Here is a 21,215-nt window from a genome sequence, read left to right as displayed (position 1 = left end):
ACTTTCCTAAAATACATGGCATAGAAAGGGAGGTAAAATATCACTTTAAAATCTAAAAAAATTCTAAAATATTTCCTTTTAATGATATGTGAACATTTCATTTGCATACACTAAATTTTGTTAATAAACTTTAAAATACAATGCTTAATCAGAAATTTATGAACCTGTCTCTCTGAATTTTCTCTAAGCGTTTCAATTGTTTTTTCAAGCTGAGCCTTCTCCTTCATTAGATCCTTGCTTAAATTTTGACAGTTCTGAAGACTTTGCTTCTCTTGAATAATCTCATTTTCAAGAATTTCAACCTGGAGAAAATTAAATCACAAAACAATATATCATTAAGTATTTTAAAACAGTGGAAACATGTCAAAACAAAATCACTGAATTTAATTATCACTGAATTAAAGATAAAATACAGTTTTAATCCCCAAATGGTGAAATTTAAGAATTTAGTAGAGAAATTCAAGTAACATTACATGCTAATTTTAGCAGTTACATGAAATATGCAGATATGACTATTTTTCTTATCCTCTGCATCTTTGAAGGCAAATTTCAACTTGTAAACACAAAGACAAACCCAAGTGAATATATGACAATTATGTGCTATATGAAGATTGTACCAGTCTTACTGAAAGGCTCTCTTGGTTGAGTGAGTTTGTAGTAAAATTTTATAGACATGGAATTTTGGTGTACAAAAAGGAAGAGGAATATATAAAAAGCAGGAAGGAAAAGGTAAGAAATGGTGGTATAAATCTAATGAGGAAACAAAAAGGGACTTGGTTTAAAATTTTAAAATGAAAAAAAATGGAGACTAATACTGGAGAAAGACAGGCTAAACAAAACTCCAACAAATATTTATATTCTGGGTTTAAATTTATTTTCATTTATTTCATTATATTTTAAAGATATAATAAAGTATGTGGTTAATAAGTATGAAAAAGTAGATTTAAGTTCAAAATATGCTATATCATTGATATCCTATTATAGAACATATTCAAACAAGGTGATTAAAAAATATTTAGCTCTATAAAATATTCAACTTCAAGCTTAAATATTACTTAAATCTTTATATAAATAGTAAAGAACTCTAAGAATTTTAATAGTCTTATATAAAGCAAATTGAATTTTTCTGTTTTAACATCAATGGAAGATAACCGCACACAGAAAATAATCCTCCCATAACATCTCAAATGCATCAAGTTACAGATCTTATCCAGTAACTCAATTCAACGTTAATTTACATGTTTGGGAAGCTTTTAGTTATTAATAACTAATTAGTCTGGTTCTCCCATTATAAATTAAAATATATGGATAACATTAATTTGTTGTTTTACATTAGTGGAATTCAAGTGAAACATTTAGTTACAAAAGACATCTTTTATCCAATGAATTTATCAAAAATTGTTAGAATCATTACAAATTTACTAATTTAGACTTTAAATATAACTTCAAAATTAAGTTATAATTTACAGATTCAATTACAATTACAACCAAAATAAAACTGTTCGAAGTTCTAAATCGTCACTCCTACTTTAACATTACACTGTAAAATGCTTATCAAAATTATTTGGTTAATGGACTAAAGATGACACAAAAATGTTTTAAAAGGGTAAAAATCTTGCAAGAATATCAAGGAGTCTATTCACATTATCTAAGGCAGTGATCCCTCAAAGCATGGTTCCAGAACAGCAGACTGAGCATCACCAAAGGACGTCTTAGAAATGAGAATTCTTGGCCCTTATTCCAAACCAACCAAAAAAACCAGAAACTCCAGGCATCAGTCAGTGATCTGTGTTTTAACAAGTCCTATAGGTGACTCTAATGCATGCTATAGTTCAAAAAACTCTGGTCTAAAGGTTAGGGAGATTTTCATAATGAAGTCTGGAAACCCAGAATCTATTGAAGGAAAAACACATGGCTAGGAGCCTAGAACATTTTGTCATTGAAGAAAACAAGGAAGCTCCAAGGAGTGCTAAGGTTCTATCATAAGGATTCAAGAAGCAGCTTCACTGAGACACTAGAAAAATGTGGTGGATTGAAACACTAAATATTCTTAAATCCATGAATTCATAATGACACTAAAATGAACAACAAACTCACTCAATTATCTCAGGGGGATATGAGAAAACCAATTTTTTATTAGGAAATTGGTAAATACAGGGGTAGGATCAAACATTCGTTCTGTTTTTCCCATAAGAGCTGTTCTTAGAATAACCAATGGTATTTTCGTTAAACCAGTACTTTGTAAAACAGTTTTTCTTTATATAAATACCCTAGCTACCATATTAAGAAGGGATGATATAATTAGAAAATCAGGATTTTGCAATCTCTGATTAAAGGATCCAAACAAACGATTTTCTATGACAACAACACAAAAAGAGACACAGCTAGACATGTGCTCCTTGCCTGAAATATATACATACTCCTTAAGGATACACATACTACTGGGTTGGCCAAAAAGTCTGTTTAGGTTTTTTCCACAAAATAAAAGACACAATTTTAATTTTCACCAATACATTTATTGATTTTGACATTTTGAGTGTGTTGGCTATCTCCTGCTATTAGCTTCTAGTGGGTAGGGTCAGGGGTGCTGCTAAACAATGCATAAGAGAGCTCCCACAGTGAAGAATTATTGAGCAAAAATGTCAACAGTACCAAGAAACTTTGCAAACCACTTCTGACACATTTGATCAGTCGCTGCACCTTCTCCATATGCTGTACAACTCTTTTTTTGTATTTCAGTTAGAAATTGAAATAATAAAACATAACAACACTAGCAATGTTATTTTCTTCCATCTTTAATATTAAGATGGTTACACAAAAATTCACCAATTTTGACTTTTTTTTTTAATGCATGCTGACCTGACAGCTGTTACAATACAAAATTGTTTCACATGAAGTTAAAGACAACTAAGCACTACTAACTAGAGCCAGTGTACAAAAAAAACTAAACTAAATTTTTGGCCAACCCAATAAAAATTCCATTTGGCTCTGAGTAAACCTACAGTAAACAGTTCGGGCAACAAAATATAGGCAACAAAAAGAATGCAATCAGCAAAATCTACATTGTGGGGAAACTCAGACAAGTAACCTAGTTTCTTCAACAGAATAACTGTTAAGAAAAAAGAGTAAACCTACAGATTAAAAATGACTTAAGATCACAATAACTAATTGAACGTATTGATCTCATCTGGATTCAGATTTGAACAAAATGTAAATAAAAAACATAGAACTGACAAAATTAAAATGCTGACAAAAATTTTTAATTTTTAAAGTGTTATCTCACTGCTCTTGATTTTTTAAAAAAATTCCTTAATTTTTAGAGATATATACTGAGATACGTGTTGGTGAAATGATACCATATCTAAAATTTACTTTCATCTAGTGGTTGTGGAGAGTGGCAGGGGTAGATGTAAGACTGACTTTAAGTTAACAATTGTGGATGCTGAATAATGAGTAAAGGAATTCATTTACTTTATATTTATGTATATTAAAAATTTCCACAATAAGTTAAAAAAATAACTGAGGGCACATTAAACACTGGAAAATAAATGTTTTAACATAGTGCTACTTACTTACACTTTTACAAACATTTTTAACATAAAACATTAATTTTTATTTACCTTTTTACTTAGTCTTTGATTTTCTTTTTCAATTTTCAGTATTTTGGAAGTGTTACCTTCTGCAGAATCCATAGTACTCCGAAGCTCTTCTATGGTTTTTGTCAAACTCTGGTTTTCCATCTCCAACTTCAACAACCTACTTGATGTCAACTCACTCACCTCATGGCCCAAAGATTTTTGTGGTGCTGTAATATTGAAAAATGTGTCATTGGTGAAACTATGTTTACTGTTTACTATTTAAAATATTGAGTGCATATGCAGTACATCACCTGGTCCTTAAATATATAAAAATATTTATAAAGTTATACAAGATAGATACAATGGAAAAAACAGAGAGATAAAAAACAAGTAAATCTTGAACTTTTAATGCATCCATTAGCATTCTAGTGGGGGGAAAATCACAAAGTCTAGACTTAAGAGACTAGAGTTCCACTCTTATTTCCATGATAAATTAACTACTTGACAATACCAAGCCACTTTAACCTCAATGTGTCTTACGTTTCCTATACAAAATATAGTTATGGCCTTGTGGATCTCATAGTCATGTGTAGCTCAAATAAGTATAAAGTATATCCTATGCTACACTCTTAAAAATTAAAGAAAGACAGCTTGAGGGAAAAAATCTAATCTATTCTGAGAAAGGCAATACAGTATACACTGGTCACCTTGAAAGAGTCTGTCTCTAAAGAATCCCTGCTAAACTCTGTGTAAAGAGTAACATCTACTCCATTTTGTCAAGGAAAATCATCTAAGTAGATTACAGCATTACATATTTTAAAATAAGAAAGCCCAGTTTCTAGTTCTGTGAATGGTGCTTTCCAATAAGCCAAAATAATTATTTTTAATAGCCTTATAGCAGACTCACTGAATATTTTGATGCTATAAAAATATTAGGGTTTACAAATCAAATATAATACCTAGAATTTATTTTGAAATCCTAGATTTTAGGAAGGGCAATGACTACAAGTATGGGAGGGCATTTCCATGTCTGTCTACTATAAAAATATTTTTTTTAATCCTCATCTGAGGGTATTTTTTTATTGATTCTTAGAGAGAGAGGGGAAAGGGGCGGGGGAGAGACAGGGAAAGAGATACACACACATACATCGAATGGTTGCCTCTTGTACATGCTACAACCTGCAACCTAAGTATGTGTCCTAAAATGGGATTGGAACCCGCAACCTTTTGGTGTATGGGAAAATGCTTCAACTAACTGAGCAACCCAGCGAGGGCTAGGTCTGTCTACTTTTGTATATGTTTGAAATTCTCCATCATAAAAAAGTAAAGAAATACACACACAAGTAAAACCCCATATAGCCTTGTAAGCATACATTCTTTACAAAATTAGGTATGGTAAAATATTCCTCAGACTTTAAGAAAAGAAAGCCTCAATTCTTATTTCTAGTTTTTGCCCTAGTCAGCATATTGTTAATCTTTCATTAAAAGCTGGTGTACTAGAGGAGACTTCAAGATGGCAGAGGAGTGAATGGAAGTCACACTGACCTCCTCCCAGGACCAATCTGGAATTACAACTAAACTGTGGAGAAATCATCTGGAACAAACAGCTGAACAATAGCAAGAGAGGAGCCTTATAACCTTGCACAAAAATGGGAACTGCCTTTAGCACAACCTAACTGCCACTTACCCTGGGCTCTGGCAAAGACCGGGGCAGAGTGGGCTAGAGATGCCTGAGGAGAGACTGGGGAAAGAGGCTTTGGGGAGAGAATTGAGGGAGTAGCCGGCGGGATCCCCGTGCTGACTCCTCCCCCATAAGGCAGCAGCAATCTTCCAAAGGCAGACCACTACCCTGAGCCGCAGTGGCATGAGAGGATGCAACAGACCCACCTCCAGGAGGCTCTGCCCTGGCCTGGTGGTGCTACAGCTTGACTGCTGAATACAGAATGGAAGCCACAAAGAGTACATCCCTGGCTAAAGGGGGCACAGAGTGGTCTAGAGATGCTTGAGGAGAGACACAAAAATGAAGGTTTTGGGGAGAGAACTGAGAGAGCAGCTGGTGGGATCCTGGTGATGACTCCTCCCCCATATGGCAGCAGCCATCTGACTCAGGCAGACCACTCCCCTGAGTGGCAGCAGCCTGAAAAGACACAATAACCCCACCCAAAACAGGGACTCCACCCCGCCCTGCGGTGCCTACGCAAGACTGATGAGTGCAGAGTGACTAGGTTAACAACTGAAGGAGACAGCCACAGACAGTAGACCCCTGGAAGTCTCCAAAAGACTGCCTAAGGTCAGACAGGGTCAACAGCTGACATCATAAGAGGCAGATCCAGAAAGAAAAAACAGCGGGCAGTCTCCTACCACAGAAGTTCACACCACAAAGTCAGGAAATCAAGACAGATCAATTTAAGAAGCAGAAGCAAAAAAGAAGGCTCACAAATAATGAGAAGTCAAAGAAACACCCCCCATTCGAAGGGAAAGGAGGAATATCCAGAAAGAGATCTAAATGAAATAGAGGCAAGTAAACTATCAGATATTGAGTTCCAAACAATGGGTGTAAGAGAGCTCAGTAAGCTCAGTGAACTCAAAGAGAATTACCAAAGACTACAGGGAAACTATGAAGAAAGTACTGCAAACTATATCAGCATGAAAAAGGACATAGAAACTATAAATAAGAGACAAGAGGAAATGAAGAATACAATTTCTGAATTGAAGAACTCAGTAGAAGGAATCAAAAGCAGGCTAGGTGAAGCAGAGGAATGAATCAGTGAGCTGGAAGAGAAGGTACAAAAAAACTCCCAGGAAGAGCAAGAAAATGAAGAAAGACTCAAAAAGAATGAAGAGGCATTTAGGGAAATGCAAGACAACCTGAAATGTAATAATATCCATATAACAGGGATACCAGAAGAAGAAGGACAAGAGGAAGGGATACAGAACCCGTTTGAAAAAGTAATGATGGAAAACTTCCCTAATTGGAGGAGAGAAAAAGTCACACAAGTGCAGGAAACACAGAGGGTCCCATTCAAGAGGAACCCAATGAGGCCCACTCCAACACACATCATCATTAAAATGGCAAATAGCGAGGACAGAGAATCCTAAAGGCAGCAAGGGAGAAAGAAGTAGTAACATACAAGGGAGCCCCAGTACGGCTAGCAGCTGACTTCTCAACAGAAACACTACAAGCCAGAAGGGAATGGCGAGAGATATTCCAAGTCATGAAAAGCAAAGGCCTGCAACCAAGGCTGCTCCACCCAGCAAGGCTCTCAATTAAAATGGAAGGCAAAATAAGGAGTCTCCCAGACAAAAGAAGGCTAAAAGAATACACCTTCACCAAACCAGCACTGCAAGATATGCTAAAGGGACTGCATTAAGATGATGAAGAAAAAGAGTGAGAAAGAGAGGAACACAGGTACAAAGGAAAAAAATGCGTAAGTACCTATCAATAATAATGTTAAATGTAAATGTATTAAATGCTCCAACCAAAAGACATAGGGTAGCTGAATGGATAAGAAAACATAATCCATACATATGCTGCCTACAAGAGACCCACTCAGAACAAAGGATCTACACAGACTGAAAGTAAAGGGATGGAAAAAAGTATCCCAAGCAAATGGTCAGGGAAAAAAAGCAGGGGTAGCAATACTTATATCCAACAAAATAATTTCAAAACAAAGATCATAAAAAGAGACGCAGAAGGACACTTTATAATAATACTCAAAGGAAGAATCCATCAAGAAGACATAAACACTGTAAACCTATATGCACCCAACATAGGAGCACCCAGATATATAAGGAAAATCTTGAGGACTTCAAGAAAGATATAGACAGCATCACACTGATAGCAGGGGATTTTAACACCCCACTGTCAACAATGGATAGATCTTCCAAACAAAACATCAACAAGGATACTGTGGAACTGAATGACACATTAGATCAAATGGACATAACTGATATTAGAACCTTCCATCCCAAAGAAACAAAACACACATTCTTTTCAAATGCACAGAGAACATTTTCAAAGACAGACCACATGACAAGTATCAACAAATTCAGGAAAACTGAAATCATAAGCATTTTCTTGGACCACAAGGGCTTCAAACTAGAAATCAACCTCAAGGCAAAAACTTAAAAACATTCAAACTCATGGAGACTGAATAGCATGCTATTAAACAATGAATGGGTCAATAATGAGATCAAAGAAGTAATAAAAAAGTTTCTGGGAACAAATGAAAATGAACATACAACACTTCAAAACCTATGGGACATAGCAAAGGCAGTCCTGAGAAGGAAGTTCATAGCAATACAGGCTTACCTAAAAAAGATAGAAACATTTCAAATAAATAGCCTAACCCTATAGCTTCAAGAACTTGAGAAACAACAGAAAACAAAGCCCAGAGCAAGTAGAAGGAAGGAAACAATCAAGATCAGAGCAGAACTTAATGACATAGAGACTAAAAGAACAATTGAAAGGATCAACAAATCCAGGAGCTGGTTCTTTGAAAAGATAAACAAAATCGACAAGACTTTAGGCAGACTCATCAAGAAAAAAAGGGTAAGGACCCAAATTAATAGTATCAGAAATGAAAGAGGAGAAATTACAACTGATACCACAGAAATACAAAGGATTCTAAGAAATTACTATGAACAATTACAGGCCAAGAAATTTGAAAACCTCAATGAAATGGACAACTTTCTAGAAAAGTATAAACTTCCAACACTGAATGAAGAAGAAGGAGAAAGCCTGAACAGACCAATAACAGCTGGGGAAATTGAAGCAGTAATCAAATAACTCCCAGCACACAAAAGCCCTGGATCAGACAGTTTCACAGGAGAATTTTACAAAACATTTAAGGAAGAGCTAACTCTTGACCTTCTCAGACTATCCCAAAAAATCCAAGAAGAGGGAAGACTCCCAAACTCTTTTTATGAGGCCAGCATCATCCTAATCCCTAAACCAGATAAAGACACAAGAAAGAAAGAATACTGCAGGCCAATATCGCTGATAAACACAGACACTAAAATTCTCAAAAAAATATTGACAAATCTAGCAATACATTAAAAAGATCATCTATCACAATCAAGTGGAATTCATCCCAGGGATGCAAGGATGGTTCAATATTTGCAAATCAATAAACATAATACATCACATAAGCAAAAGGAAAGACAAAAACCACATGATCATATTGATAGATGCAGAAAAAGCATTTGATAAGGGAGAGCATCCATTTGTGATAAAAAATACTTAGCAAAATGCTAATAAAGGGGTCACACCTCACCATAATAAGGCCATATATGAAAAACCTACAGCCAACATCATACTCAATGGGCAAAAACTAAAACTTCTCCACTAAGATTGGGGAAAGAGCAAAAAAATGAATTTCAATTTTTTGCATGTAGCTGTCTAGCTCTCCCGACACTGATAAACTCAAGAGGATAAAAGACTTAAATATAAGTTGCGACACCATGAAAGTCCTAGAGGAGAACAAAGAAGATAGGAAACTCTTAGATATTCCACGCAGCAATATTTTCACTGATATGTCCCCTAGAGCAAGGGACATAAAGGAAAGAATAAACAAATGGGACTTTATCAAAATAAGAAGCTTCTGCATGGCTAAAAAAAAATATCAGCAAAATGAAAAGGGAGCCAACCATATGGGAAAACATATTTGCCAATGATACCTTAGACAGGCGTTTGATCTCCAAAATATATAAAGAAGTCACATGACTTTACTCCAGGAAGACAAACAATCCAGTTAAAAAAAATGGGCAAAGGACGTGAACAGACGCTTCTCCAAGGAGGACATCAACAGGGCCCAGAGACACATGAGAGGATGCACAGCATCACTAGCCATCAGAGAAATGCAAATTAAAACTACAAGTCACCACTTCACACTGGTCAGAATGGCCATGATAAACAAATCAACAAAGAACAAGTGCTGGCGAGGTTGTGGAGAAAAGGGAACCCTAGCACACTGTTGGTGTGAATGCAGACTGGTGCGGCCACTGAGGAAAACAGTTTGGAATTTCCTCAAAAAGCTGAAAATGGAACTGCCTTTTGACCCAGTGATTCCTCTGCTGAGATTATGCCCTAAGAATCTCAAAACACCAGTTCAAAAGAACCTATGCACCCCAATGTTCATAGCAGCACAATTTATGATAGCCAAGTGCCGAAAGCAACCTAAGTGATCATCAATAAATGTTATCGAAAAACTATGATACATTTACACAATGGAATACTACTCAGCAGAAATAAAGAAAGAGCTTCTACCCTTCGCAACAGCATTGATGGAACTGGAGAGCATTATGCTAAGTGAAATAGGCCAGGGGGCAAAAGACAAATACAAACATGATCTCACCTGTAAGTAGAACCTAATCAACAAAACAAACAAGGAAAGCAGATAATAACCAGCAACTTTGAAAGAAAAAGAAACTGACAGTAACAAGAGGGAAGGAGGGAGTGGGGATAACCAGGAAAAGAATGGGAAGGTCAAATCAAGGAACACATATAAAGGACCCATGTACAAAGCCAAAGTGGGGAAGGATTGAGGGTAGGAGGTGGGGCGGGTGCGGTAGGGGAAAGCAGTGGTTGGAAAGTGGAGACAAATGTATTTGAATAAAAAAAAAACTTAAATGAAAAAAAAAGACTGGTATAGTAGGTAGTCACTGACTTTTAAAATTCCATTAGTTGTCCAATTCTTCTTTAGTAAAACTCTAATTCGTGATTGGGTCATGCATTTCAAATTAACAAGATTAGAGGCTAAAATACATGATACACTTCAATAATACTTTCAATAATAAGAGTGTGCTTCACAGAAGCTGCCAATCAGACTATGAAGAATTAAAAAGGATAATTACAACACATTTAACATGAAAGAGTGACTATATTATCTTAGGTGCAAAAAAGGAAATTGATTTCAATCTAAAATAACTGTGTGTGGAAAAATTCTAGAAGCAAATTTTTTGAAATGTGAAAATGATTTAAGAAATTATTAGTGACTTTTGATTCCCTCTTTTATATTTTTCCATGTCTTGCAAATTTTCTAGAAAGTCCCTTGTATATGACCAAAAAAAAAATGATAAAAAAATGATAGCACATTACAACGAATATTCAGGTATATGACCCCTGCTAAGAACAACTGCAAAACAACTGTGATATAATAATCACAATAGTAATAATTGTTAACATTCAAATCCTTACTATATACCAGGCATTTTTCTAGGGGCTTCCTAAGTATTAAGAAATTCAATCCTCACAACAACCCTACAAGGTACTTACTATTATGGTCCTCACTTAACAGATGATGAAACTTTTAATGGTGTAATTTAAACTACTTTAGAAATAGAAAACACTTAAGTCTGAGTTGCTTTCTTTGTAACTCAATTCCCAAGAAATATAATAAAAAGAGTTCCACGAATATTTTAAGTAACAGATCTCAGCAAGCTCACTGGATATCACTTACTATGTAGGGAATTTACATGGAGTCTTAGAATTTAGAATTAGGTTCTCAAGTGTAAAACTAGAAAAAGCCTAATAGTAATGAATAAGAGTCATCTGTAGAAGTAATTATTCTGAAAGAACCAGACTATAAACTTTCTACAGACCTTTTACATCTACCGCACCACTATCCTCAGGGCATGGTATAATATTCTACACATGGTAGGTGCTGAATAAATATCTGCTGAAGGAAGGAAAGCATGTGGAATACTCTGATATTGGGTAACTGAGGAATTATGGAATGTGTCTAATTCAAATAAATGTGGCCTGAGTGTAATTTCAATGAAGTATATCAGTGTTAGCATAAGCAGAACTATAACCCAAACAACTGTATTGTATGTATATGTCTAGCTTTAAGAAAGAGGACAAGTCAATAGTGGACCTTAAGAAAATAAGAGCCAAAAGAGAATAATTTATCAGGAGTGGTGGGGAAGGATCTTTCATTATCTCCAGGGTATAATCAGACTTGACTAGTTGGTAGGTATAATCCTAAAATGGAAATTATATATATTGATGAAAGTAGCCACAAAGATCTTTAATTTGTTTTATTCTGGCTACATATTTACCTAAAACTCTTCTCACTATGTTTTGACTTCATATTTTTGACTTCATGTTTGAATACGGTCAAAAAATACAACCACCTAATATGCCTTTCCTGTTCTATTTAGTAAATGGCCATTTCTCAAAATAATTAATAAATTGGTATTCTAGTTTCTTGTGATACTAACATAAAATAATGCCTAAACTGATCAAATCTGCTACAGCACTCAAAAAAATTTAGTTGTAAGACATGCTTTGCTTGCCTGATTATCTTTATAATCAGACCTAGGAATGTGGAAATAATATATTACTCTGTGAAATCTTATCTATAGGACAGCTGGCCTTCTGAGAAATCTTCACCTGGGGAAAATAACTGCAATAAAATATCCAGAAATGTAAGCATAAATACAATTTCATTTATTCATCAATCCATTTAAATGAAACAACTTGGGGAATACCTTCAGAAAGTTCACTCGTTCTGGATATTTGTTCCAATTCCCACCCAAGATGTAAAGATTCATCCATACTTTGCTTTTGTGCCATTTCCAAAGTCATATTTTCTTCCATTAATTCTTCAATCTTTTTTCTATCCATATCGCGTTCCTTTTTTGTTGGCAGGGAGTAGGGAAAGAAAAGAAAACTAAGAAACAGTACAATTTAAAGCTAATATTTTACTATGTATAATTTTTATTTATCAGAAACTGAGTAATATGAGGATAAATTTTGAGTTGCTTAATTTTCCTAGTTTTAAGGCAATCACCAGGTATTATAGCTACTACTTGTCATCATACTGACCAGGTGTCTGATCTTTTAAAGTGAGGTTTGGGGACACTGAAAACTCTTCTTCATAGTCAATCTATAGATTTAGCAATATAACAAAAGATTCTGACCAATGCTAAGTAGTTTTATTTCTGTATTTTAAAGGCATGTTTACACAATAACTTATAGAATTTTTTAAAAAACAGAAGACAAAAATTAATAACACTCCTCTGTAACAAAAGTGGAAATTTCTACTATTCCTGTGTTCATACAAAATTGGAAGCACTGACTTTATTTATCTAATCTTTGTTAAAGCATCTAGGACACTAACCATACTTTGTCATTATAGGGAAATCAGATGTAATTTATCTACTTTACAATACTTACCATTTCCATATCATGGAGCTTAGCCTTTAGTTGTAAATTCTCTTTTTCTAATTCATGTAATTTATCAGAACGAGCTCGAGTTCCTTCTAATTGGTCTTCCAACATGGTTTTTGTTTCTAATAAAACTTGATTGTCTTCTTTTAATTCCTATAAATATTTCAAATAGACTTTAATTATCACAGATATGTTAATATCTGTTAATTTTTTAAAGTTCTGAAACCTAAAAATTCTTGATTGTAAAACAAGACATTAATGTCTTTATCAACAGTTCTATGCAAGAGTGAAGCTATTAAGTAATAAAAATACAACTGACTTTTTCTTGGCTTTACTCCCCTCCCCCCAAATTTAAGCTATTATGCAAACAAAATACTCAATACCTCTATTAGAATGAGTAATACTACTACAATGTCACATAAAATTGCCAGGGTACACTTAAATCCCTTAAGCACAAGAATAAAAAGCTAAGTATAGAGTAGACTTGCAGATATTTAAGGCACAAATCTCCATTAAATCAGGGCTTAATTTATTTGCTGAAATAGATTTAAAATTTCTTTCCACTTACACTATAACTTGAATGTGAAGAGTTTGGGTTTTTTAAGTAAAATCCTAAGACTTGAACTAGTACTTGCATAAATCATAAGCATCTTGAGAACATGTTTAAAATCCCTACATCCGTTTTGAAGATATGTGTTCACAAGTCTATCTTGCTAAGTTATATGCCTGTTTATGAATTAATGTCAAGAGAAAGTATATTAAAACAATGGAATCTTATAAGGATCCCTTAATTGTGCCATGCATACACACATTTAAAAATTAGCAAAGAACTAACATTCACCTTATATTTGTAGTATATTTGGTCTATTTTTGATAACTTTCAGGCTCAAATGTTTTAGTTTCTTTTATAATGTTTTCACTTCTTAATTTTCACATACTCCTTCCTTCTTACCTCGTAACAAACAAGACCAACATCTCTACCATTTACAGACAATGGAAAAATTAAATGAGAAAGGAAAAAAAGATGCAGGTACAAGGATTATCAAAATTTTGCTGTCAAACTAAACTTCATGCACCACTGTATGGCAATCATTAAGTAGGGAAAACTGTTTCTTCTCATTTGTTTATATAAAATGTTTATTTGATTTGTTGAGAGAGAGAAAGAGGGAGAGTGCACAAGTGGGTGTGCCCACACAAGTGCTTTCACTGATCCTAACTTAGCATTTTGAGTTGAAAATCCATCAGTAGTGTTTGCTTTTACTTCTAGGAATGAGTTTGAAATTAGTAGCAAGAAATACTTTATTTTGACTATGAGGGAAAGACTTCTAAAGTCTGCTTTACCTACAATGCCAAATAAAGGAATGAAAGAAGAGCTCCAAAGAGTTAAATAAAGTTAATAATATCCAAATATCCTTTTTTAAAATTCTAAGCAATATGCTGGTCTATCATAAAATAAACATCTAAAGGTATTAAACATTTCAAGAATTCCATTCATTTATTATCTACATTATCACTGCATTTTAAAAATCATAATACTTTTAGAGAAAAAAAATTGTGAATGGTTTACATTATGCAACATACCTCAACTCTTGCCTTATAAAATTCAATATCATGCAGCCTCTCTTTATATCTGCAGACTTCACTTTCAAGCTTATCAACTCTGACTGCTTTCTCTCGAAGTGCATCTAATTCATCTCGGTACATTCTTGCAGAACGAGCATCTGACAGCAAATTCATGTTCTAAAATTAAAGAAATATTAGCATTTTAAATGTTATTTTCTATTTTGAAATTGATAATCCTTGGTTGCACAACTTGATGAATCTGCTAAAAAATCAATAAACTGCATACTTGAAAAGTGTGAGTTTTGTGGTATGTAAATTATACCTCAAGTTGTTTTTTAAAATGGGGAGATAGAAGGAAGCCTTTTTCCAAACAAAGAATAAAAAGTTTTATAAACAAATACACAAACTTATGTTTACATACAAATTTTTATATAATGTTATATAATGTCTGTTTCAGGAATGTAAAAAATATTCAGAAAGTTTAAAATAAGTTAACCTCTACCTAACATAACCATTTGCAGTTAAAGTTAAAGTTAACTTTAAATACAGGACAATAAAAACACAACATAGGCAAAATTAATCATTAGTTACTTTAGAGAAATAATGGTTCTATCCAGATATGCTGTAACACACTAAAATCCTAATTTTAAAAATACTTCCAAGTAAAATGATTAATGTATATGATTACTGCTATCTTAATGCCAATTGAGGCAAATATTAAAGTTCAACCTTTTAAAAGCCTTCTCATAATCCTTAATCCTTTAGAATAGTAGTTATCAAAGTGTGATCCAGGCACATCTTTGGTTTCCTGAAACCATTGCTCATGAGGTCAAAACTATTTTCCTAAGAATTCTAAGGCATTATTTTCCTTTTCCACTCTCATTCCCTCATGAGGGTTCAGGAGAGTTTTCCAAGGGCTACATGGATTGTGGTATCTTAACAGAATGAATAGAGAAACAGAAAGGAGAATCTAGTAGTCTTCAATTAAGCCAGGCATTAGAGATTTGAGGACTGTCAGTCAAGATGGCAACACAGGCAGACATGGCTTGCCTCTTTGCACAACCACATCAAAATTACCACTAAAATTTAGAACAACCATCAGTCAGAACTGTCAGAAATTGTGTTGAATGGAACTCCAACGAGTATGGAATTAAAGAAACTACATTCATCCAGACTGGTAGGAGAGGCACAGACACGAAATGGACTGGTCTCACATCCACATGTAGTGAATAAAATTCAGAAGGGATATCTCGGGAGCAAGGAGTCCCAGCCCCACACCAGGCCCTCCCACTGCAAGCCCAGGGTTCCAGTGCCAGAAAGATGTCCCCACAAATTTTGGCTGCAAAAACCAGCGGGGATTTAATCAATGGAAGAAACTTCTGGAGCCCCAAGCAGTTCCTCTTAAAGAACCCACGTAGGGACTCACCTTCTCACACTCACTCCCTCTGAGCTGTGGCAGCTTGGAAGGCACCAGTGGCGTGCTGGGAGACACTGAAGTGTCTGGCATCAAGGTGAACAGAGGCCATTGTCCCTTTTCTCGGCCCTCCCACCACAGAGCACAACAGAACTGGCAAGCTGCTGCCATATATGATACTCCATCCATCTGGCTAACACTGTTTAACCTGCACTGGAGATCCTCAGAGACTCTGCCCTTCGTAATTTACAGGCTCATCCAAGCTGCTTTTCCATAGGAATTGAGGCTCTTGGCTCATGCTTCATAACTTCCTAAATCCTAACAAACAAGCAACAACTGGCCTCAGCCATCCCTAGGCCCAGCACTAGCAGCAGCCAGCCTAGATGCACAGCTTGGCTTTGCCTGGGAATCTCCAATCCCAGCACAAGTAGCAGCCATCTCAGATTGCTTCATACCTCATGCACAGTGGCCCTGGGCAGAAACACGGGGCGAACGGGAGAGGTGGGGGAGGAGCGGGAGCTGACCTTGGCCTGTACTGCCCAGGAAACCCTACAGCCAGTGTACCCAGTGGACAGCTACAGACCCCATCAGAGCACCACCACCCTGCTCCTGCACAGCTGATCCTCCACAGGAGGCAGATGTTGGTGGTAAGTGATCATAGCCAATCCTTGCAGCTGACCGCCTCGGTAATTCCCTCCCATTGATCTGTCAACAGCAACCAAGGCTCAACTACAAGAGGAGGGTGTACTCAGCCCACACAGAGGGTGCACCTCGAGTACCCAGCCTGGGTGATAGGGGAGACTGTGCTAGTGGACCCTACAGGACACCTACTGTATTAGGCCATGCTACGAAGACAGGGAGTCATAGCAGCTCTACCTAATACATAGAAAAAAACACAGGGAGGCTGCCAAAATGAGCAGACAAAGAAATACATGCCAAATGAAAGAACAGAACAAAATCCAGAAAAAGAACTAAACAAAATAGAGATAGGCAATCTATCAAATGGGGGGTTCAAAACACTGGTTATTAGGATTCTCAAGGAACTTAGTGAGGGCCTCAACAGCATAAAAAAGATCCAGTCAGAAACAAAGATACACTAATTAAAATAAAGAACAATTTACAGGGAAACAACAGTAGAGTAGATGCAGCCAAGAATCAAATCAGAGATTTGGAACATAAGGAAGCAAAGAACAACCAATCAGAAAAACAACAAGAAAAAAAGAATCCAAAAATATGAGGATAGTGTAAGCAGCCTCTGAAACAACTTCAAGAGGTCCAACATTCACATCATAAGGGCGCCAGAAGGAGAAGAGAAAGAGCAAGAAACTGGAAGTCTATTTGAAAAAAATAGTGAAAGGAAACTTCCCTAGTAAGTGAAGGAAACAGACCTATATGTCCAGGAAGTACAGAGAGTTGCAAACAAGATGGATGCAGAGAGACCCATTCTAAGACACAGAATTAAAATGGCAAAGGTTAAATACAAAGAGAGAATCTTAAAAGCAGCAAGAGAAAAGCAGATAATTACCTACAAAGGAGTTCCCACAAAACTGTTAGCTGATTTCTCAAAAGAAACCTTGCCGGATAGAAGGGATTGGCAAGACACATTCAAAGTCATGAAAAGCCGGAACCTACAGCCAAGATTGCTCTACCCAGCAAAGCTAACATTTAGAATGGAAGGGCAGATAAAGGACTTCGCAGAGAAGAAAAAACTAAATGAGTTCATCATCACCAAACCATTATTGTATAAAATGTTAAAGGGACTTATTTAAGCAAAAGAAGGAAGGCAAAACTATGAACAATAAAATAGCAAAAAAAATAAAACACCCATATCTATCAACAATTGAACGTAAAAAACTAAGCAAACAAGAAGAACAGAGACAGAATCATGGGTACGGAGAACATTTTGACAGTTGCCAGATGGGAAGAAGGTGTGAGGCAATGGGTGAAGAGGTAAGAGTATTAAGAAGTACATATAGTAGTTACAGAATAGCCATGGGGATATAAAGTACAGTACAAGAAATGGAGTAGCCAAAGAACTTACACACAAGACCCATGGATATGAACAATGGTGGGGGGAATGCCTGAGGGAGTGATGGGTGCTCGATGGAGGGGGGCATAAGGGGAAAAATCAGGACAACTGTAATAGCATAATCAATAAAATATAATTTAAAAAGAGAGATTTGCAAAAATGTATAAGAGTACCTTTCTAACATTTGTTTTGCTTTGTAAAATATGGTTATTTAGTTAAAATATGAATATTATGTTAATATGAAATGGGCTAAATATTATTTTTAAATGAATTAATATTTTTAAAATTCTTAGTTTTAATTTCTAATATAGTAAATACTAGTATATTGCATATATCAATTATAAGAGTGGAAGAGTCTTGAGAGCAAACGACTGTTTTGGTGAAAACACAGATAAAAATACCATGCTACCAAGAAGTAGTAACAGCAGCCACAGCTTATTTAGAAATACAGATTATGATGTCCCGTTTTGTACATCTAGAAAGGTTCCAGTTTATCACCCCACAAGTGCAGTATTACCTGAAGTTAAAATGGCAGGTTAAGTGAAGTAAGGGGAAGAAAATCGTTCAGCCTGACCCCGATTCATACAATTTATGGTTAAAGAAGACCACATTCACTATCTCCAAATGAAAACAAACCATTATGGGGTAATTTTAAAAAGTAATTTCTTAAACATATCTTGGTTCAAGATGAAAAAACACAAAGCCTTAGTAAAAAATGATAAATTTTAGAAAGTAAAAAGTTTTTATCTTATTTAATAGGAAAAGAATGGAAGATTAAAAAGATTCTATCATATATAAGTTAACATAAAGCACCATCAGAGTGCAAAACTTGGGAGATACACTATAAACAGCCACAGTTTTACAGTAGAGTTGTCTAGCTTCCAAGCCCACAGAAACCAAATACATAAAAAAGAGAAACTTGGAACTATTCTAGTTCTATGGCGCTCCTTTGAATCTTAGCAAAATTTAAACAGCACTGATGCAGGAAAAAAAAGTCCAAAAACAGTGATTTCTAGTTTTGGCGCTGGCATTTTTAAAGAGAGAAACACTGAAAACATCGTATCTCTTGAAGCCTCAGTAACTTCATAAAGCATTAAGGTAAAGGTTACATTTTATAAGGAGAAAAACCAATTTCCTGTTACTTATTGGTTCTATTTATTAAGAGTTCCAGGTACAAACCTCTTGCTGCAGCCTTTTTAGTTCTGTTTCCATTTGCTCGAGTTCTTGTTTACAGTCCAGCAACTGTTCAGTCTTTTCCTCCCTTAAATGCAAAAAAAGATTTAGTAAAGAATAAGCTTATTGCTTTAAAAACTATGATCATTTGCATTAAAACAAACGTATTATCATTATTAAATATCTAGTTGAACACAGTATTAGCCATGACTCCAATCCAGAGAAAACAGATAATAAATGGATTTTAGAAATTTATAGGATTAGGTTTCATTAAACTGCCACTAAATTTCTCCAAAGGCAAATCTCAATGATTAACGTCCTCATAGTTCATAAAGTAATTTCTCTCCATCTTCCTGACACCCTTTTCCACTTTCCTCTCTTTCTCTTTGCATAGTCAAAGACAAATAAACTGGATGAGTTTTTATGCAAGGCAATACCATCTGGGTCTGAGACTTATAAAGGTCTTCAAACTATTTTCAGCATTTAAAATGGCCTAAAGGAAGTCAACACTGCCACACAGATACCTAAAATCTTTACCACTTGACTGGTTTCTTCCCTGAAGCATAGAAACAGCCTCAAATTTCTCCTAATTTTTTTCCTTACACTGCTTTCTTCTAATCCCCATTTTCTATCTCCTCTTCAAAGCCAACCTTTCAAAGTTAAGTCTCCACTCACTACCACTACTTTTCCACCTTCTGTTCTTGAGTAATAAAAGACAAATGTTCATTGTAGGAAAAAAATATGCTGTTGACATCTCTCACACTCATACTTTTTTTTTCAAAACCATAATTTTTAATGGAATATTCTCTTTGACAGAGGAATGATAACTTACTTAAGTGAATTTCATTTTTTATAGTAATACATAATGCTTTGGTAAATGAATTCATTATACATAAAACCCTATGTATTTCAGGACAGATTTCTAAAAGTATGTAAGTTTAAAGGTACTTGATATAATACAACTATCAAAAACTCCCCTCCAGAACGGTCGTTATCAATTTATAAGGCAACAACAGAGGATAAAAGTGCTTATATGTGAATCAATTTAACAACTGAAAAATGCTTTCACTGTTGTAAGTTATAAACAAATTCTATTTTTTATTGTGATAACATATATATATATAACATAAACTGCAATTTTAACCATTAAGTGTATAACTCAGTGACATTAATCACATCTAAAGTGTTGTTAAACTATCACCACTATTCCCAAACTCTTTCATCACCCAAACAAAAACTCTGTGCCCATTTAAGCAATAACTCTCTAATTTTCCCATACTCCCATAGCTTCTACCTGCTAATCTACTTTGTTTTTCTGAATTTGCCTATTAAAGTTATTTCATTTAAGTGTAATCATACAATACTGTCCTTTTGTATCTGGTTTCTCACTTACGAAATTGTCTTCAGGGCTCATGTATGTTATAGTGGGTATCAAAATTTCATTCCTTTTTATGGCTGAATCAAATTCCATGACATGCCTATAGCACATTTTGTTTAACCATTCATCTGTTCATGGACACTTGGGTTGTTTCCACCTTGGAGCCCTCAGACACTGCTGGTGGAATGCAAAATGGTACAACCAAACAGTTTTTTAACAGTTCCTCAAAAAGTTAAATATAGAACCACCATGTGCTCCAGTTTTCCATTCCTCAATATACACCCTACAGAAGTGAAAACATATATCCACATAAAAATGTGCACATGAATGTTCACAGGAGCATTTTTCATAATAGCCAAAAATGTAAACAATTCAAATGCCCATCAACTGGTAAGTAACCAGAATGTGGTATATATCCATATTATTATTAATCATAAAAATGAATGAAATACTGATACATACTACAACATGGATAAACCTTGACAAAACTGTGCTAAGTGAGTGAAGCCAGTCACAAAAGGCCATATAATGTATGATTCCATTTATATGAAATGTCTGGAATAAACAAATCAATGGAAATGGAAAATGCATTATTGTTGTCAGGAGTCAAGGGCAAAGGGGTATGGGCCTGACTGCTAATGAGTATGAGGTTTATTTTGGGGGTGATGAAAATGTCTTGAAATTATTGTGTGAGCCTTGCACAACTCTATGAATATACTAAAAATCACTGAATTGCACACTTTAAAAGAAATTTTCTGATATGTGAATTATATCTCAATAAAGTTGTTATTTTAAAAACATAATTTGTGTGAGAGACAACTCTTTGAAAACCTGGGATCCATAAAGGCAGAGAGAATAATTAAAGAAAATTTTTGATAGTGTTAAGCACTGCATAAAAGTATAAC

The 21,215-nt window shown here is 35.0% G+C and overlaps 1 protein-coding gene across 2 annotated transcripts in view; it reads right to left on the bottom strand.

Moving 5' to 3' along the window:
* The window catches only part of CCDC88A (coiled-coil domain containing 88A), a 123,782-nt gene that overhangs the window by 43,523 nt on the left and 59,044 nt on the right, over window positions 1–21,215 (bottom strand). For both annotated transcript variants that reach the window (XM_054575430.1, XM_054575431.1), the window contains exons 9-14: window positions 18,939–19,020; window positions 14,335–14,493; window positions 12,760–12,906; window positions 12,072–12,216; window positions 3,621–3,805; window positions 165–302 (exon numbers count right to left, since the gene is read on the bottom strand). In XM_054575430.1, coding sequence (XP_054431405.1) covers window positions 165–302; window positions 3,621–3,805; window positions 12,072–12,216; window positions 12,760–12,906; window positions 14,335–14,493; window positions 18,939–19,020 — 856 coding nt within the window. The remainder of the gene's footprint in view (window positions 1–164; window positions 303–3,620; window positions 3,806–12,071; window positions 12,217–12,759; window positions 12,907–14,334; window positions 14,494–18,938; window positions 19,021–21,215) is intronic.

This window comes from Pteronotus mesoamericanus, unplaced genomic scaffold (assembly GCF_021234165.1).
Source record: "Pteronotus mesoamericanus isolate MK-2021 breed Mesoamerican mustached bat unplaced genomic scaffold, CSHL_Meso_final contig_291, whole genome shotgun sequence".
In the NCBI taxonomy this organism is placed as follows: domain Eukaryota; kingdom Metazoa; phylum Chordata; class Mammalia; order Chiroptera; family Mormoopidae; genus Pteronotus; species Pteronotus mesoamericanus.
The sequence above is the reverse complement of the archived record's forward strand: the minus strand, read 5'-3'. Positions and strand labels throughout refer to the sequence as shown.